General features: G+C 39.5%; 1 protein-coding gene across 12 annotated transcripts in view; it reads left to right on the top strand.

The window, feature by feature from the left end:
* The window catches only part of CACNB2 (calcium voltage-gated channel auxiliary subunit beta 2), a 261,929-nt gene that overhangs the window by 110,745 nt on the left and 132,045 nt on the right, over positions 1 to 19,139 (top strand). Inside the window, exon 1 of one of the 12 annotated variants that reach the window (XM_037382948.1) lies at positions 18,835 to 19,106. The exons of the other annotated variants lie outside the window; for them this stretch is intronic. Within the exon in view, the coding sequence (XP_037238845.1) occupies positions 19,056 to 19,106 (51 nt within the window). The 5' untranslated portion in view covers positions 18,835 to 19,055. Of the gene's footprint in view, positions 1 to 18,834; positions 19,107 to 19,139 lie in introns of those variants that run through there. 12 annotated transcript variants of the gene reach the window in all.

The raw sequence follows: 19,139 nt of genomic DNA, 5'->3' as shown, positions 1-19,139 counted from the left end.
TTTCTCTTTGATTACCAATTAATATTAACTGTGGTAATGAGTATGTAGTATGGAACCTGAAACTGAAATCTCAGCAGTCTGGCCGATGACAGATACGTTTAACTGTTACTGAGGGGAAATAAATTATCAATGAATTCATGACACAGTTCATTACCTGGGCCCAAATAACTCTTAAGTTTCTGATGAGGGATTGTACATGTAACATAACACTCTTACTTCAGACGTTTCTTAAAACCAAGTCCTGGATTAGACATCAATTTTTAAAATACTGATTTTTTTAACCCCAAAAGATTAATTTTGTACTTGCATTTCAGTAAAAGTAAACTGAAAAAAGTAATTTTGGTGTATTCCTAGGTTTGTACAAGCCATTGCATAATGTTATAAGATACTGATTTGGCCCCTGTTCCCAAAAAATAATTATTTGAGAAGCTCTAACTGGGAGTGATATAACATGATCTTCACCCGTGCTTTCTGGCTTTTCGGTCTGGGAGACCAGGTGCTTGAAATCTGCTGATCTTCCCTACTTTTCATAGAGCTACATGTTCATTATTTTTATTCTTTGAACTTCTTACTTATTTGGGTCTCAGTCTTTCACGTGTTTTGTTGCAGCAGCTTGCTCCTGTTTGTGCATGGTCTGAAGCTGCCAGATGAAGTCTGGCAGGGAAACGAGTGGAGATATTCTGGGATCTCAACGCTGGGAGCTGAGCTTTTGTTTGTTTCAAGAGTAAGATGCTTTTCCCATAAGAAATTTTAGAGCCTTGCAGGAAAGAGCTTTCAGGATTGAATCTCTGGCTTTGGACTCTACCCTTGCCAGATCCTTTCCTGGATCTGGTGCTTCCTGCCCTTCATGAGCATGCGGTACCTTGGCACAGGCCTCACCTGCCTGGCACAGCTGGATGTGGATCCAGTTTAAATGGCCTGGAATGCCAGTAACTCCAGAAGTTAGTCAAGGGGGGCAGCATGGAATTCAGCCAAGTGCAGTGCAGTGGTACTCCCCTTGTGCCTTACGCTGAATGTGTGCAGCTCAGTGTAGCTGTGCCCAAATGCAGTTGGCACTGCCTGTTGTGGTGGGAGATTGTGCAGGTCAGTTCTCTAGCACTGTCTCTGAGTTACGCTTTTTTCAAGGTTGGGATAATTCAATCTAAAATTGCTGTATAATAAATATTAGGATTATGCTAGGCTTTAAACATTCCATAGTGTCTTTTATACTGTGCCAGGAAGATTTCAGCCCTTTTAAAAACTATAGTTTGGGATGTCATTTAATGCCTATTTTGTGTTAGGCTTCCAATTTTCTCTTTTACATGTATTTTGACATGAGAGAAGATGAACCTGTCAAATGCATTTCAGAGCAAAAAGGCATGCTGAAATGAAGTGTCCGTGTTGATATGGCATGGGCTGAGCAGCACTGAGCTGATGAAAACTGGTTTGGAAAGTCTAAAGTCGTATTTTTCAGGTCCTAAGTTTTCCAAGAGAGATGTCTTAATTGCAGTTTTCTGTATGCTTGAGGAATCTAAACAGTGCTTCCCTGATGGCATTGACAGTGCCCGGGCTGGCTGTGGCTGTGGGCAGGGAGCCTCTGGGGCCTCTTCCTGGCCTGTGCTGGGAGGTGCAGGATCAAATCCTTAATCTGTTCTTTTCTCCTACCTTCTACAAAGTCCTGCCATAAAGTGAGTTTATGCGGCTGGCAGCACTTGATGTTTTGATCCTTCCATATTTTGTATTGTCCCAGTTTCAAGATGAATTCTAATTTGATTATAGGAAGACCATGTGTTTTAAATTTTCTTTAGTAAATGTGCATAGTTTGAATTGTACGTCTAATAAAAAAATATTAAAGTAGTTGTATTAAAATCCCAAGGATGAAACATCATCCTTGAGTTCCTCTATATAAAGCAGCTTTGCCTCCTCCACCACAATGACCTTCTTGAAGCCCGTTTCTTTCTCTGCTCTGAAGTATTTTCTTATTCTATTGTACACAGCCTTCACTGACCTGACCCCTTTCTATAGATTTTGGTGACCTTCAGAGATATTTATAGTTGGCTGAAGTGTTTTATGATGTAACATTATCAGTTGCCAGTTGATGGTACAGGAAACACCCCCCCCTTCCCCACCCTATGTCCCCAGGTCTTTTACAGACAGATGGTCGGCTATACCATGTGGTGAGGTGCACGCTGAGTCTTTTAGTGTTTCTGTGTCAGTGTTACACTTGAGGTTCGGTGTTCTTTTGTGGTTCTTGGTGTATAAAACTGCATTGGTGTTATTATAGCCAAACTTAGGAAATTCTGTTGCAGTGAACTGGAATTTATTTACTGAGACCACTTTTAAAAAAAAATTGTGGTGAAGATTAAACAATTAGATACTTATCAGAATCTGTTTTGTTGCACATATGCCTAAGTATTTGTTCAGATATCTGTTTGACTTGAAGAAAACCACATACTTAAATCTTTAGTTGACTCAATAGTCTTCTAATTTTTCTTACTAAATTTGGCTTCAAGGAAGTGTGAAGGAGTATAGAGTGCTATGGAGCAGATACAAATTTCCTTATGCTGCTATACTGTGTTTTTTCAAGATTTTTGTGTTACTGCTTTGCTAATTAAAAAAATAAACAAATCAGTAGTCTCATAACCGGCAGAGTTAAAAATTAGTTTTACCAAAGATACACAAGGCAAGAGACAACAGGTGAAGAAATTGCGTGAAACTGGAAAATGAGCTGTAAAAAAGTGAGTGGTCTTTAAATGGTACTCAGTTGTTCTGAGGAGAGGTATCTGCAAATAAAGAGATATGTCATGTCACTCATGTCCCTTATGTCATGAGGACAGGAATGTCCTGAAAAGTATAGGTGTATTTATCTGCATAATACAGTGTTCCTAGCTTTGACATCAGGCAGAGCAGCGTCTCCTTTCATCCCTGCTGTGAGCTGCCCATTTTCCAGAGCTGTGAAGAAATAGCAAGCACAGCTGGGCGAGCTCTTCCTTGCCTGCGTAGGCAGCTGGATGTGAACATGGAGCTGATAAAGGCAATCTGCCGAAGAGCACGAAATCATAGACCTGGTGCAGAAGCTTGCCCTGTTTTAATTCCTACATGGCATAAATGAGAAATTGGAGACTGAATTTGGAGTACTTGTCCCCAGAGAGCACTGTTGCAGATTGCCCCTTATTCCACATAGATTATAGCATCAGCATAGCAAGGGGTTGAACTTGGAAATATTTAGAAAACTGATTTCCATTTAGTAGAGACCTATTTGTTTGCAGGATCTGGTTTTATTTATATCATAAAGCTTAGTTTCCTATGCTAAACCCCCAGCCTTAAAACCAGGGTTACAGATAATGAGCTGCAAGTGCAGCTCAGGCGAGGAGGTGCATAATGGCCTTGAGCCATCAGCCTTGGGACAATGACGTGACCTAATATAAACTTTCCCCAGCTCTGCTCCGTAGGCCTCTGGGATGCTCAGTCCATCGCTGCTCCTTGTGCACTCCTGCTGTCATAGGCCCTTTTTCTGGGAGCCAGGAGATAATCTAAAACCAGCTGCTGTGCTCTCACTGCTCCAGTGTCTCATTTTTAATGCAGTCCTAAGACACTAAACAAATCGGTTTGATCTTTTTGTCTTACACATTAGATGGTACTCTGGCTCTCCGAGAGTCTCTTTCTAAATGTTCTGCTTCAATTTATAATCTGTGATATACCTTGTAGGTATGCAACAAATGAGGGACGATGCTATCTTTGTAAACACTTGATTTACTTCCAAATGAGTGTCCCAAACTGCAGGCCAAAATAGCCATTGTTGGTTTTCATTTCTTTCTCAAAAGCAGTATCACTGTCACCATTTCTATGTTGTAATAAAAGTACAGTGAAGTGGAAGAGGCTTAGAAATTAAATCGTAGCACTAGGCAAACTGATTCAGTGGCATTGAAATGTCATTTCTAGAATTATCCGGCTTACTGGAGAGTGTTTCAAGGAATAACCTTCTGGCATGGCAGACTACAGTGTGGGGATTAGATGGGGTTTGCACAGCAGGCCAGATTCTGCCCACTGTTAATTAGGATTGTGCAAGCATAGGTGAGGACAAGAACTGCTCCAGCGATTGCCATTTCATTTTTAAATCTCTGTGGTATGTTTATGACATTATGTTTTCCTGGGTAGAAGTGGGCTTATACCCCTTTCACTTTGAGGGGAAAAAAAATGAAAAGATAATCAGATGATGTGTTGACAAAATTGTTCTACAAAGTCACAGCATCTGTTTTGTTTTCAGAAACTTCGTACATGCTTTCAAAAGGACCCTGCTTTCAAAAGAAATACATTTGATTTTAATCTTGTCTAAAAAACCCTGCAATATTACCCTGTGAGCAGGACCTAGAGTTTTGAAAGTTTCTGAAGACATCCTTAGACTATAATTGAATACTGTTGACAGTGGTTTTCCAGAAAAGCAAGGTCTTTAAGGAAGCCACAGAGTGAAGAATAGGTGCTGAGCCTGCGAGGCAGTTTGCCTCGTCCTACCATCCCTGCTTCTGCAGGGGCACAGAAAGAAACTCATGGTGAAACTGTCAGATTTGACTCCCAAAACCTTTCAGCAGAAGAACATAGGAAGTTAGAATGGACAAGCTTTACCCCAAAATGTTAGTATGGGGCTTTGTGTGCTTCCCCAATTGCTATTTTAACAGTGTCAGAATGAAATATTCAAAGGCACAGCTTTGAATTCTGAGTTGGTCCAAATGTAGAATAGAATATGTGGTATGCTGCCTTCTGGTTCAAGAGGTTAAAAGAAATTGGAGCTGATTAAATAGCATTAATACTGTTATTTTCAATAATGATCTTTTGATCTGGGAGTCTTTGCTATTTTTAAAAAATCAGATCAAAAGTTCAAGTGCTAAGAGGTGCTATAATTGTAATAAGCTTCTGACATCATGAAGGGAACTTTTGGCACTGTCGCTAAAAGGGTGACTGCAACTGATTTAACTGGGCACCGGTGGGGTGGGGTGGGGGGGGGCGGGGGGGGGTGCTACCAAACAGCTTATTGAAAGGAGAATCTAGGGCAAAGAAGAGGTACTCTTACTTAAATTATTTTATGAGGAAATCAGATGGTATGTGAGGTGTATTTAGGCCACTTCATTTTCACCTGGAAAAAAACTGCACACGTGTGCTGGTGGTGAAGAGTGTGGGAGTGAGGAGGAGAAAGGCCTCCGGCCCTGCTACCGAATGTGACAGATTATTTGCATGGCAGGGATGTTTCCTCATTTGCCTTCTACTGGGTATCTGGCAAACTACTAATTTAATGGTAATTTCACAAAGTTAATTGTGGGAATGATTGGGCCAGTTTTTAAGTAATTCATAATTCCGTTAGGTAATCCTTTGATTTGTAAGCATGTATTGAACGTGGCCAGGTTTAAAAAGCAGAAGCTGTTGCTTGCAAACTCAAGCATGTTTTGTGTTGATACTGCAATTTGAAACAATTAATTTCAAGATTTATTTTTTACTTATTATTACTCAATTTACAGTAAAAAGAAGATCTGACAAGGCTTGAAGGCTTGTGACTTATGAGTGCTAATTTCTGCTGTAGTTCTGATCTAGATATATTCCATGGAGCAAGGATCAAGCCTTATACAATAATTCATCATTTGAGTTCTGTTTGCTAATTTAGACACCTGGAAATGGAAAAATATTTAATGATTACGTAGGCTTACTCTGTTAATGATTTTTGTACTCTGTATCTGATTCTAGGCATTTAATATTATTATTTATAAGAATTCCCACTTTATTTATATCTGCCTCTGTAGTATTTTTAAGTATTTTTTTGCTACTGCAGAAAAATGGGGACCTTTAAAATAAGTCCTATGATTAAACAATAAGATTAGGTAGTATTTTTAAAAGGGGAGAATACACTAGAAATGACTAACTTTTATAATTTTTGCCAGCCGCCCATGCACCCTTAGCTCATCAAGGGAGGTGCTGGCAGCTGTTTGTTTATGTTAAGAAGGGATGGCATTTATGTCTTGTGCTAAATCCTTGATTGACGCAAACTGCCTAAATCTCCTTACGAAGAAACAATCACTGTGAGGCACACTGGGTCAGGTGGGCAGGAGACTCCTCTCATCCGCAGAGCGGCGTCAGGAGTGTCTTGCTTGGTCTGTGCTCATCCAACGCGGTTTGCTGAATGAGAAGGCTGAAGAGCTGCAATCAAACCCTTCCTTTGTGCTCCCTTTGCCAGCCAGTTGGATAGGGTGTGTAAGGGAGTAAGTTCTGAGTTGAAACAATTACTTAAAAGTGACTGTGCTTGAATTACCTCTCACAGTGATATGAGTAAATTGTAAAAATGGCAAATGTAATAAAAAGTTGATTTTTCTGTTCTCTATGGGAATTTTCCTTGATGGATCAATAAACCTAGCAATTATATTTTTTTTTTTTGTTTAGGAACAGAATTGCAGCATTCTGCTTCCTTTAAGTAAGCCCACCATGCAAAGAAGGGAAAAAACTGAAATTGCATAGTTTACCAGCTAGAATACCTTTCTGCCCCGGTTTAAAGAATTAATTAAACCTGGCAGTTTTGCAGCCATGACAGGACCTGTTTCACGTACCAGCCTTGGCAGTGGCAAACTGATACCTGGGTCTCCCTGTGCTCCTTGTGCGTTGTATTTCACCCAAACTGATGTGCAAGCGTGTCAGGAGATGAGAAATACGTAACTAAGGAGAGAGGGGGGCTTTGAACCCTCCATCGAAAGGTATCTGTCACAAAATGTCCTGTAAAACGGCCTTAAACCAAAAATACTGGATATCTAGCACCTTCCAAACGACCTGACTTTTCCAAGTACCTGAATGATTTATGTTCTCCATTGCAAATTCTTTTCTGTCAGGGCTGTTCTAATAGGTTTAATACAGAAATAATTTTGCAAGTAATGAATCTTTTTTTAGCTCTACTGAATTTCATAATGAAAAAAGGATTAAGAATTTATTTTAAGGAAACCGTATTCCCTGACACATCTCAGGTGAGGTTTCAGATATTTAAAACAAAAGTCCTGCAGCTGTTTGATTAAATATTGATTTCCTGGGTGTTTTAAGAAAGTAGGATTGGGAGCAGGGGTTTCTTTGCAGGTAATAGGAAAACAACAGAATAAATTGAAGTGGAATGGATTATAAGATTGTTGGAAGAAAAATTGTATTAATTAGGAAAACAAAGTCAAAATACGGTGAGAGCAGCGAAACAGAGGGAGAAGAGAATGATGCAATACATAAGGGAGTGACAGAAGATGGAAGCAGAGAAAAGACACAGGGAAAGAATTAATCCAGAGTTGAAGGTGAGCTTTTAAGTTAGGTTGGTTGGAAAAAAAGTGGCTATAGAAATAGGCAGATGTAATTTAAAACAGAAGTAAACTGAATAATCGAATTCTGAAAAACTCATCTGATTTATAGTTATTCCTTTAAGGTGATATGGCTGAGATCTTAATGTTTTGAGATGTACCAAAGTGGCATTTGGCATTCCAATAATCAGATAATGATGTACAACTGAATACTGGTTTCGTATCTGTAACTCAGGGCTCACTGTTGTCAGACACCACAAAACTGTGTAAACTTCTGTTTTTCGATGTTGCCAAAAACATTTGCCCAGTACATGGGAGACAATGCAACCTGATGAAGATTGCTTCATCTCTGACTTCTATGTATTATTACTGAAACAAAATGCATAATAATTAAAAATTCAGTCTACAAGATCATTTCAGTTTCTAATACTTTAAGGAAGAGGTGTAAAAGACTAACTCCATGTTTCTTTACTGTCCAGGAGCTGGAAAAGGGATGTGCCTCCTCCCTCTCTCAGGCTCAGCTGCAGGGCAGGCAGAGGGTTTTGGGTGGGCAGAACAGTACTGAGAATGTCACCGCCGTGTATCAGATTCAAAATAATTTCTGAAGTAAAATTTCCTCTCTTAGAAAATCCTTGTGTTTGGTTAATTCTCCTTTCTTTCTTAATCCCTTTCCCTTCTTTTATTTCCATTACACAAACAGCCTAATTGCTTTTGTAATTCTAATTCTTTCTGTTCTAGAATGCATTCACCTCTATGCATCATAAACTAATCCCAAAATACCTGTTATGAACCAGAAATAGCAAATGGGAGGTTTGTGTTTTGTTGTTGTTGTGTTTTGATTTTTTTGTGGGTTTTGTTTTGTTTTTTTTTTTCTAGAAGCTTCTTTCCAGCAGCCTCTTGTCTAAACACTGCTTAGCAATCCTGTGGCATTCCCCAGATCTGGGACACAAAATCATTCTCTTAATTCCTGTCTCTGATTACTTTCTGCTGCTGACCAGTCTCTGGACCTGAAACAGACACATGCAATATGTTTGATTTGCTGTGCCACTGAAATCTTCTATCAGCCAGAAATAAAAACAAAATAAAACAAACCCACCCAAACCTGTTCTCTCTGCAGCTGCACAGGAGGAAGCACAGTCTTGGGGAGCTGTTAAGTTTGAAATTATCTCTAAGTGATCCAAAGTGAACATGTGCTTTAATTTGTATTACGTTATACTGATCTGAATATTTGCTGTGTCTAAAAGGTAATGAAATTTGGTGTGGAAAGGTGATGAGAAGGGAAGCAGTGGTTGAGGTGGGTCAGTATCAGTGAAAATTCATCTTAAAGAGGTTTATAGGAATAACTCCAGTTGCAGGAAGATAAATATGTATTTTTCTTAATGGATGCCATCAGCAATCCTAAATCTGCGTGTAAAATGCCTGGAAGTGTGGCAGATGTTTATGTTACCAAGGCCTTAAACAAACGTCAACTTCCTTAACCTAACCAGGCATTTAAATGACAGCATTGCATCCAACACAGTTTTGTTTTCTAAATCTCCTTTTACATGCTTTATCAAAGCTTTATGGAAATAGTTAACTGAATTAAACTGAAGAAGTAAGAACGTTCAGAACACAAATAAGCTGATATTATTGGTGCTCAAATTTGATGGAAAGTCTCAAAGCCTGTAAGGGCCACGTGGGATGCTCTATATACTGTGCAGGCAGCTGGTGGGCTGGCCCTGCCTGCCAGGGGAAAAGTCTGGCTGTCCCATCAGGCAGGGATGAAGGGGCATCTCTGGAAGGACCCTGGAGAGGCTTAGCACTGTGGCGTCTGTCGGGGTTGATGCCATATAGTGCCAGGTTGAAAGAAAGCTCGAGATGAGCAGGTGAGGATATAAAGTGGAAATACTTGAGTTGGCTTAGAAACGATGGTGAAACAATCACCTGAGTGCATTTTAAATGTACATTTGTGTCCATAAATGGGGCCTGGCTTTCCCTGTAGGAGTTAATGAAGCTGAAACAGCTAAGGCTGTTTCTGTACGTGGGAGCTGAGGAGCATCAGAGGTTTCCTGGCACAGGAGCGCAGCTCTAGAATTGTCAGAACAGTCCCTGGTGTGCATTTGGCCAGGACTAATTTGCAGTCTTCCAGGCCGCTCTTTGGCATCGCTCGTGAGACAGCACAGGCCAGGTAGTATTCCTGCATGGTGGTTTGGATTCAGCCATCCTCTTTTTGAAGGGGAAGAGAGTTAGTTTAGTACTATGGACTTGGGCAACTCCAAGCTGGTTGGCTTCAGTTCAGGAGAATGGTCCAGGCATGTTTGATGCATTAGACCCCAGTAAGGGGAGCTGGAGTACTAGTGCTGTTAGCGTTCACCAATGTATCTTCCGGGGCCCTGAAGTGATTGCTCTGCTAATTACTAGGAGTGGACCAGGAGCCAAATGAGCCAGGAGGAAAAGTCCTGATCTTCCTCCAGCTGTTTTAGGTACCTCCATGTTTACTGAAAAACAGTTTCTGTTTCTACCCTTGCATGAAAGATGGGCATTTTCATGGCCAAGATTTCATTTTAGCAATCATTTGTAAGTCTTGTTGTACTTGATAATTCACAGAGCAATGGATGTTTTGCAGAGTAATTTTTTTTTTTTTTTACTGTACAGCTGATCAGAAATTCAGTCAGTGGTGTTGCACCGTCTTAAAAAATACTAAAAATTCTTTTGGTTAAATTGCTCTCCTTATTCTGCTTTTGAAAAACAGTACTTTCACAAATATATTGTGTTGAAAACTAAACTTTTCAAGCAAAATACTGACATTGGCTATACAGCAAAGTTAAATAGGAAGCAAAGTGTCTACTGTAGCTTCTGGTTATGGGCAAAATCAGGTTTAAAAGCAGGGTATATCATGTCCTTAGCTCTTTGAGAATATTAAGGAAGTAATCATGGGAAAGAAATGGACTGAATTATATTAGGAAGGAAAATAACACTATCAGCTGAAGTCTCTATTTGCAGAGATAATGTAACCTTCTGGGCAGTTCCTGCTGTCATGGGCTGTCCCTCTGCTGCCTAGTTCATGGTCGAAAGCACTGTGTAATGCTCTAGGGAAAACTCCTTCCCGTAACCTGGTACTTGACAGTACTAACATCCATGCTGACCTGTGTAGTTTAATGGAAAAGCACAACAGTTCTTTGTGCGTTCCATGTAGTCATCTAAAAGGACTGCTTGTACTTAGTGCCCCACATTTGGGTGGGATGCTTCTGGAGAATTTTTGCTTTAACACAACAGGAGGTTGCTTTTAATTTTACCAGAGGGAAAGCGAAGTCCTTGATCACAAAAAGAGAATCAGAGTTAAAAAAGAACATAAAAGGAATGAAAAGGAAACTTTAAGCATATTTAACACCAACCTCCTTCCCTGGAAGATTTTGCAGAGGAATCTCTCAGCCATGAAGCCTCACGGGCAGCTTAGCACCACAAAGCTTCCTGGGAGTTAACGTTTCCTATCAGCCTTTAAGCTAACTTCGGAAGTTGAAGAACTCAGCGTGTATCTCCTTCTCTTCCCTCTTTCTTCCCTGCCTCTGTTAATTTAGCGCTTGACATAAAACATGCTGTACCAAGTTTGAGGAAAGATTTATCTAGCTGTTCCCAATAGTAGCCAGTAGCAGAAATAGAGAGAAATATAAGCACAAAGCAGGTGTGTCATGATAGCCTTCCACAAGATATTTCATTCTCCACAAGATCTGGCAAAAGGACTGTGACAGCAGTATTATATCTAAAGTTTATTTGATGTGCATTCACTGGCTCTCAATGGATTTGTATTCCAAGAATGTGTTGTGTCCGCTCACTTTTGGGCCCAGTTCTGTCATTTGCTGCACATGTCATTTACTCAACAGAAACACGTTTCTGAACTGATGTGGCAGATGGTTGTGATGGCTCAAGTTCTTTCTTGAGGACTGATCTTTGAGATCAAAATGCAACAGGAGGGATGCTTCTGCTTTAAGGGTTTTATGTACATTTGAATTCTGCTCTACCCACTAATTAGCATCTTCCTTCAATTTTAAGAAAGTTTTCTTTTTTTTAGTTGTCTTGTGAGAGCATGAGAAATATTCTGCATGTCTTCCAAAGACAGGTGGCCTTACAAGAGGATCTCTTGCTGTTGCCAGCTACTCGGAAGTAAGGCACTGGTACTGGGAGCAGGAAGCTTTCTCTTACACACCAAATTTTGATGCCGCTGGCCACAAAAAGATCACATGCTCCCATTTTAAATGCTGAGGAGATACCATGGCCTTCAGAACTAGTGGCCCCTTCTGCCTGTGTTCTGCCTGCTTTAAGTCTCCTGTAAAGTGAGAAAAAAGCCCCCTTCATCTTACTGTGCTGCTTGTTGTGAAGATAAAATGTTTTTGAAGCTATAGAAAATGCTAGGGATGAGCTTCTCAGAAAATTCAAAGAACAAGTTAATACTACAGTCTTCAGAGCAATAGAGGAGGCCTGGCGCCCAAACACTCAGGGGAAAAAAAGAGAAGGAAAAATATATATAAGGTAGCAGCCCAGTAAAAACTTCAGTGTGCTGAAAAATATAGGAGCTCTCTGGAAATCAAAATATGTAGGTGAGCACAAGGGAATTCAGTTAAAGTTGACCAAATACTTAATTGCTTTATTTTGTGGGTTTGCTAATCTTCTATCAAAGTAGACTCTGTGTGTAATACATTGTAGTTTAACCTTGGTATGACTATGTTTTTTATTATTCTTTCCCTGCTTGTAAGAAAAAAAAAATACAGTGTTTGTTATTAATAAAAATAGTAATTCAGTATTTTTTGCTATGTTACATTGTTTTCTTGAGCCTATTTACATGTCTTAATCGGCAAATAATTGCTTTCCTAATCCAGAGAAATAGCGTTGAACTGTGAATTGACAAGTCCAGTGCCTTTTAGGTTGATAGGTAGTGATTCTGCTGTTGTTTGTGAAGGATCACTGAAAATTCTGTATTACTGGCCTAATAAACTGTAACTTCTATCGGTACAGAAAAATAAGGTCAGGTATTTGTAGGCTGTAGTATTCTGTGGTAATGTTCCAACAGGGAACATGAAATACCATAGATGAGAGTGTCAATAATCCACTCTTATTGCATTGATAGAAGTTGGGAAAATAATTTTAACATAACTTATTTTTAGTCCTTTAATGAACTGTTGTACTGACTTGGTTTTGATATAATCTTAGACGCTATAATCTGTAGACCGTTCTCTGATTCCCTGTAAACCAGTGCACCTTACTGGGTAGTATTTCTGGCTCATCTATTTATCTCAGCAAGGCTTTTTCTGTAGTAGTAATACTGAATTCTTCGCAAGGATTTAGTGATAGTCCTGTTAATATTTTATTGTTTGTACAGTATACAAGGATGGATATAGATATCCTTGTGTGATGTTTTTATTCTTGGTAGTGGGAAAAAACCCCACCAATTTAACAAGAAATTGTAATTACTCTTCACCGGAGGAAAATTATGCTTAAGAAGAAAATAAATTATAACAGTTTATCAGACTTTTTCATTACATATAGCCCGATGGGCTATTGTATGGGGAGTTTTTGCTAACAGATAGAAATCCCAAACTTCAGTGTGGTGTTGCACATAAACAAATACACATTTCACTCACAAATTGACAATTGCTTCACATGGGTGCAGTGTACAATGGTACTTTGTGACTTTTGCACTTTAGTGTTAGATTGCTTTGCTGTCTCCTGAGTAAGATCACAGATTAATCTAGAATTTACAAAGTATATGTAATACTTTGTATACTTTGAATGTAAATAATGTAGGAGAAGAGTACCAAACGGGGATCTTCTCCCTTTCAGTAGTTCCAGCTGTGGCAGTAATGGTTTGCTGCAGTTTTTATCCCCTGGGCAGGGATGGACATGAATTTGGAAAGCACAGAAGTTAAAAAACCCCACACCGGAATACATTAAGGGTGTATGTCATACAAAATTGCGTTATTTGTTGCATACTTTTCTGGGAGAATATGTATCAACTTGTATGTTCAGTTGAACAGAATTGTGTATCGGTTCCACTTTTCCAAAATATAGGTGTCTGTTAAATAGGAATGAAGTTCTACACACAGCAACTGTGTTTGTTGGAACTTGCATAGTAGAAATGGGCCCCAGATGTTACAGTTATGTAAGGGCCTAATCTAAAGCCAAGTGAAGAGAGCCTTGTGGGCTTCAGATCAGGCCAATAAGAACATTTTCAGAAGAATTAACACTGAAGGAGATTGCAGTAAGCTAACATTGTCTGTAGCTATTATAAGTACAAAATTGAAATGTATGGATGGAGGGGTGTGCCTTATTCGCTGTGGTTGTTGTTAAATATGTACTTTGAAAGGGAAAAATGTGACATGAATTATCTTTAATAAGAAAAAGACTCTATGTGAATGTTAAGCACAACTGTATGTATCTTAAAGCTGTCATTTTTTCTGTTTACTTGACTAAGTGCATGTGGGTGTTTAATTATTGTTTTGAGTGTGAGATGCTTGTTCCGAAGCAGATGTCTTTTCTGCTTTTAAAATGATACAGCATTACATTGCATAGTCACTGCTATGCATTACAAAATAGAAATTTAACTCACAAAGGGAGCTAGGCCCTTGGTGGGTTATCTTGTAATGTGTTGCAGTGAAGTTTGTGTAGTGGAGGCATGTTGCCCTGCCACTACTAGCATCCTCTCCCCTGCTTTTGTTCCCTTTAGCTATTTCATCTTACTGACCTGGCAGGAAGGGAAAAAAACCCAACCAAAGACAAAAAAGAAAAAACCCCAAACAAGTAGTTTCCTTCCAGGGTACGTATGTCACTGCCCTCCTGGAGGGGTCTGACAAGTGCTGGGACCAGCAGAGGGGAGGGAAGGGAATGCTGGAAGTTAACAGGGATGGGGGCAGGAGTGGAGAGGACTAAGAGCTCTACTCTCAGCAGTGGTGTTTATTTATTTAAACTGTTAGTTTAGCTGTTTTATTGATGTTTATGTTTTATGTGCTGCACTCAGATTTCTGTAAATTTCCTAACACATCTTTCAGTGCCATCAGGGTACTTAAATTTTCATCTAGCACTGAAGTTCTTTCTCTGCAGAAATTAAAAATAATCTGTAAGTGCTCTGTGAATCTTACTTTCCTAACCAACACCTAGCCTTGAAGTACTGTTGCACACTGATCCTGCTTTGTGGATCTTGCAGCAAGGCAGTGTTGTGTAAAAGTGGGAGTGTATGTAGACAGGTGGAATTCACATTTTCTATAATACTGATTTTTGGCCAAGCAGTGTGTACTTGAAGTCAGGAAGATCAGCGTCCACAAAGATGCAACAGTTTGCTCTCAGATCCAGCTATTGCTTGCAGGATCAACAGTTTGCAAGACAGATTCTTCAAGTTAGCTGGTAAAAAATGAGGAATGTGAAGGTGCAGTTCTCAGTAAGCCAGGCACTCTTACTGTGCATTTTAAGTGTAAAACATAGCTGTGAACCTTTTCCTCCCAGTAGGTATCTAACAAAGTCACCTTGCCGTTACTAAAAAAAATAAGATCTTTCCTGTTTGTCATAACCAGTAACCCTCCTGGTTTGAGTACTCACCTGTTTCAAACTTTCAAACTCATTTTGCAATATTTAGGCATTGCAGAACTTTCTCTTTTATTCTGTGGCAAATTTTCGATCTCAAGCCCTCTCCCACTTACAGAAAATAGTTGACTTTTCATTGGCCACAGAGAGAAAAAGAAGAAATTGACTTTGTATCTAGTAGTGAAGAAACTGTTCCTTGGAGGGCAGAGACCCTGCTTGTGTCCATTACTCAAACTGGGCAGACTGAAGCCGTCGGCTGTCGTACAGCTCAGCTCCCACTGTGCTGGATGAGCAGCTGGGTTGTTGTCTTTTGCTAGAAGTACCAACCAGCCACTCACTCAGCGTCTCACCTGGGACTCTGCTGCATAAGTGGCCCTGTTCGGTTAGTGTGCAAAACACCAAGCAGACTGGCCCTTCGGTAAAGGTCTGGGAGGGAATGATAAGCCTAAGAGACCTTCATAAACTTTGGCATGTGCTAGGGAACTGACCAGTCTTCTGCTGACAGGATTTGCGTGATTTTGCATGTTTTCTGTGGAAAGGCTGTTGCAGCGATTTAGGAAATCTGGGTTTGGGTCTGTTTGCTATTGAATTGGTGACTCTGTGAACTTTGATTAAAATATCATCTGTCTTCTCAACAAAAATGTTGTAGATGTCAAAATTCATATATATATACACTATGCATAGACATATACAGTGTTCTACTGTCTTGTTGTATACAATAAATGAGGGTTTTACATACCTTGTTGTCTTTTGGGAAGACTGGATCTTCCAAAGGGGGAAAGGAAACTCCTCTGAAGCTTTTACCAAGGGAGAAGAGCTAGTAACATATCTAACTTGTCTGGATGGCAAAGTGATAGATACTCACCTTCAAATAGGGAAAGGGAACAGCTTGGACCATACTTAGCCTGAGTCCTTTGTATGGGAGACTTGGGTACTTAAAGAGTTGGCTGAGGAATCTCAAAACCATGAAGTTATCATTTGAGAAACTGTGTAAAACTGATGAGGTACTTGATGACTGAATAAAAGCAAAGTGTGGTATCTCAGATAACTGAAGAAAATCAAATGGATTATCTGCCTTTAAAATGGGAAGAAAAGGAGAAACAGAATTCTCTGTGTGTGTGTACGTACATATATATGTAAGATGTAGATACGTGGATTTACAAGTTGACATGCATTACCTGTTCACACCTTTATCCATCGGCAAATGCCAGATAACATAATCCACAACGAGGCAGAATTACAATAAATTGCCTTAATTTATTTACCATGTGGTAAGCATGCCCACGTGTCCACATATGGATCAGCTGATGCACAATAACTTGGTGATGAGAAAAATTACTCGTATGTCTAAGCTTTTATTACTGCTGAGTTATTGACTGTTGTGATCTCTAACAGCTCATTTTTTATCTGGTTTGTCAACAAGAACTTTTAGACAGACATCCATTTTCAATTTGGGATGGAAAGAGGCAGAGTCCCCAATACCTTGCTTTGTTAAACAAAATGACGAAGCCAAAAAACCCCTTAAACATTCACAAGCAAGATTCTATTAATACATTACTGAGCATTTAGTCACTCGGTGCTTCTGTGTTTTGTCCTGTGCTTAATGACATTTATAATCCAAACATAGTAAAATTTCATAAGGTTATGTTTAAAATTAATTGAGACTTCTGATGATACACTGTGTAAAATGCAGTATGAGGATTTAATGTTCAAGTTACTTCGTCATTAGTGCTATACAGGATTAAGGAATGAATGAAAATAGTAATCATTGGATTAATTGTGTTCCTGTTGTCTTAGTCAAGACATGTTTAAAAAAAAAAGAAGAAGAAAAAGAAGTTGTTTCTGTTGTATGGCTAGAAGACTTAGGGAGCTTTCTATTGCTGTTTCTGGGGTTTAAATCTTCCTGTTACTCTGTTTTCTAGTACAAAGTTCTTTTGCTTCAATGCTGTGGTGCCAAAATTTGCCATGATGACAGCCTGATCTTGCAAACTTAGTTTCAGTATTCTGTAAAATCTGCTGAAGGGCAGAAAATAAGTCTCTGGAATCAGAGCTGCCCTGTCCTAATTGTGATATTCCAGCTGGGACTGGGATTGTGTATTCTTCAGAGTAGTTCAGATTTGCCCCAAGGTATTTGTGTCCCACAGCATGTGTTAAACTTTTTAAAGATGATAATTTTGCCAAAAAGCTGGCTCAGTAATTGTACTGTAAAAAACCCCCATGTTATTAATACAGTATTGCATCAGAAATTGCTATACTTCTCACAGCCATCTAAAATCATATTCACTAAAGTTTGCTGTTTGCTTCCTCTGAAAACAGTAGTTGTTCCAACATTTTCAGTTTAATAGTGCATCCTAGAAGTGCCTTATGGAAGTAAAAATAAATTATACAAGAAGTTGTCACTGTTTTTTTGTATTTTTCTTTGCTGAATCTATGTCAGGTGAATAGAAATATCTATTTCATGAGAAATAAATATTTGGCTATCATTAAAAAATTATGCAAGGTTTCTACTTACTTGATTCTATTTTGGCATCTGAACTGGACCTAACACGAATACTGGTTTCTGAAACAGTGATAAAATTTTAACAATCCTGCATTCCCAGACTACCCTTGCAAAAAAAAAAACAACAACAAAAAGAAAAAAACAAACCCAACCACCCGATCATGTATCAACCAAAAGTCACTTCTAGTTTCAGTGAGTCAGAATTGTTAACAATATGGTATGCTTCTAATATAAATAAGAAATCACATTTTAAGTGATGGGGGGAGGAAAGAGGATAACTTTATATTGACCTTGGTACACCTTAAAAGAGGCTGTGTGAAAATATGTGTAGAAACCAGTTAATGTTAATGGAAGCCAGTCTGAAATATTATTTAAAAAAATAAATATGTTTTCATTCTTACTGTGAGTCATCTAGGTGGGGTCTGCCCTTCCCTCTCCAATTACTGTTGAATTTACAGAGTATACTTAGAAAGTCAGTGTTAAGAGTTTGGAGTTTGGAAATAGGCAGTATTTTCAGCTCTCATGGACCAGTTTTGACTTTATGGGGCTTTGCTTGTTTGGCATGCCTATTAAAGACCAGTCTCTTCATGTAAGCAGAGGAGAAGATTACCTAGCTTACTGAGCAGCCGGAGCCAAAAAAAATGTTTGTGCTTGTTGCTGCTTTCAGGAGTCACTGTCTCATCATCTATCATTTCAGCGGTAGCAGAAGCAGAAAGTGGCTTCTCCACAGTTCTTCCTCTGTTCGTACCGTTCCTTGCCTGTTGCTGCCTGCTCCTTACTCCTCTTTACTACACTCCCAGAAGCCTCTGACTAATGCAGACATATATCCTTCATTCTTATTTACATTTAACCTATGCTCCTATTTTAAGCCAGTTGACCCTAATCTTGCAAATTCTTAATCTGTTTAGGGCCAGTAATATTATGCACATGAGTTTTCCTGATGGGTTCAGTGAATGGGCTAATGCATGGAAGTACTGCCATGCTGATGTCTAATGAGGGGTTTTTTTAGGATTGTAGTTTTTGTGAGGATCCATGAGTAAGGTTCATTTGAATGTATCTTCTGCCATAATAGATCTTCTGCCTTAATTACCGTCAAGCATAATTTTCCTTTTACAGGGGAGATTTCCAACCTAAATTGAGATTTCCAACTTGAAATTCCAGTGCCTAGTATCTTGGGATAGGGGTGGGAATGGGGAGGGAAGAAAAAACCCGTGTCCACAAACATCAATAATCAATTGTGCAGTGTCCATGTTCATATACTTCTCCATGATTTGTTTCTGGATGCATAGCCAGTTGTTGCATGTTAACAGGAGGCCATGCGTGCTGCAAGGCATGCATCTGAGATTAATAAAATGTTATGTTACTCCAGCAAGTGTTCAGGCTTCATTCCTACAGCAGCTGACGTCACCGGGAGTGCGGAGCCCTCCCACTCCTCCTCGGTAATTGATGGTGACGGCCTCTCTGCTGAGCTGTAACCTAACATAGGCACTGAATCAGATCAACAGCTGAGAGGAATCACCAGCAAACAGTATTGCTCCATACAGCCAGAAGCTGGGCACTTTACACCAGGCCTTAGACGGACAAGTATTTCACAGAATGGTTAATGCAGGCTGATTTGCTGAAGTTTTCACTGGTGCACTGCTTTGCGTCGGAGGTTTTGCTCTTGTAAGAAGCGTTGCTGCTGCTGCTGGGAGAGCTGGCCTGCTTGGAGTGAGTCTGACATGCTTGACAGACGCCTGATGTCTCCTCAAACTAAGCACATTGCTCCTGGGGTAAGCATATATTGAAGGACTGCAGGCCAGATG

This window comes from Falco rusticolus, chromosome 4 (assembly GCF_015220075.1).
Source record: "Falco rusticolus isolate bFalRus1 chromosome 4, bFalRus1.pri, whole genome shotgun sequence".
Classification (NCBI taxonomy): Eukaryota; Metazoa; Chordata; class Aves; order Falconiformes; family Falconidae; genus Falco; species Falco rusticolus.
This window is presented reverse-complemented; position numbering and strand designations above follow the sequence as displayed.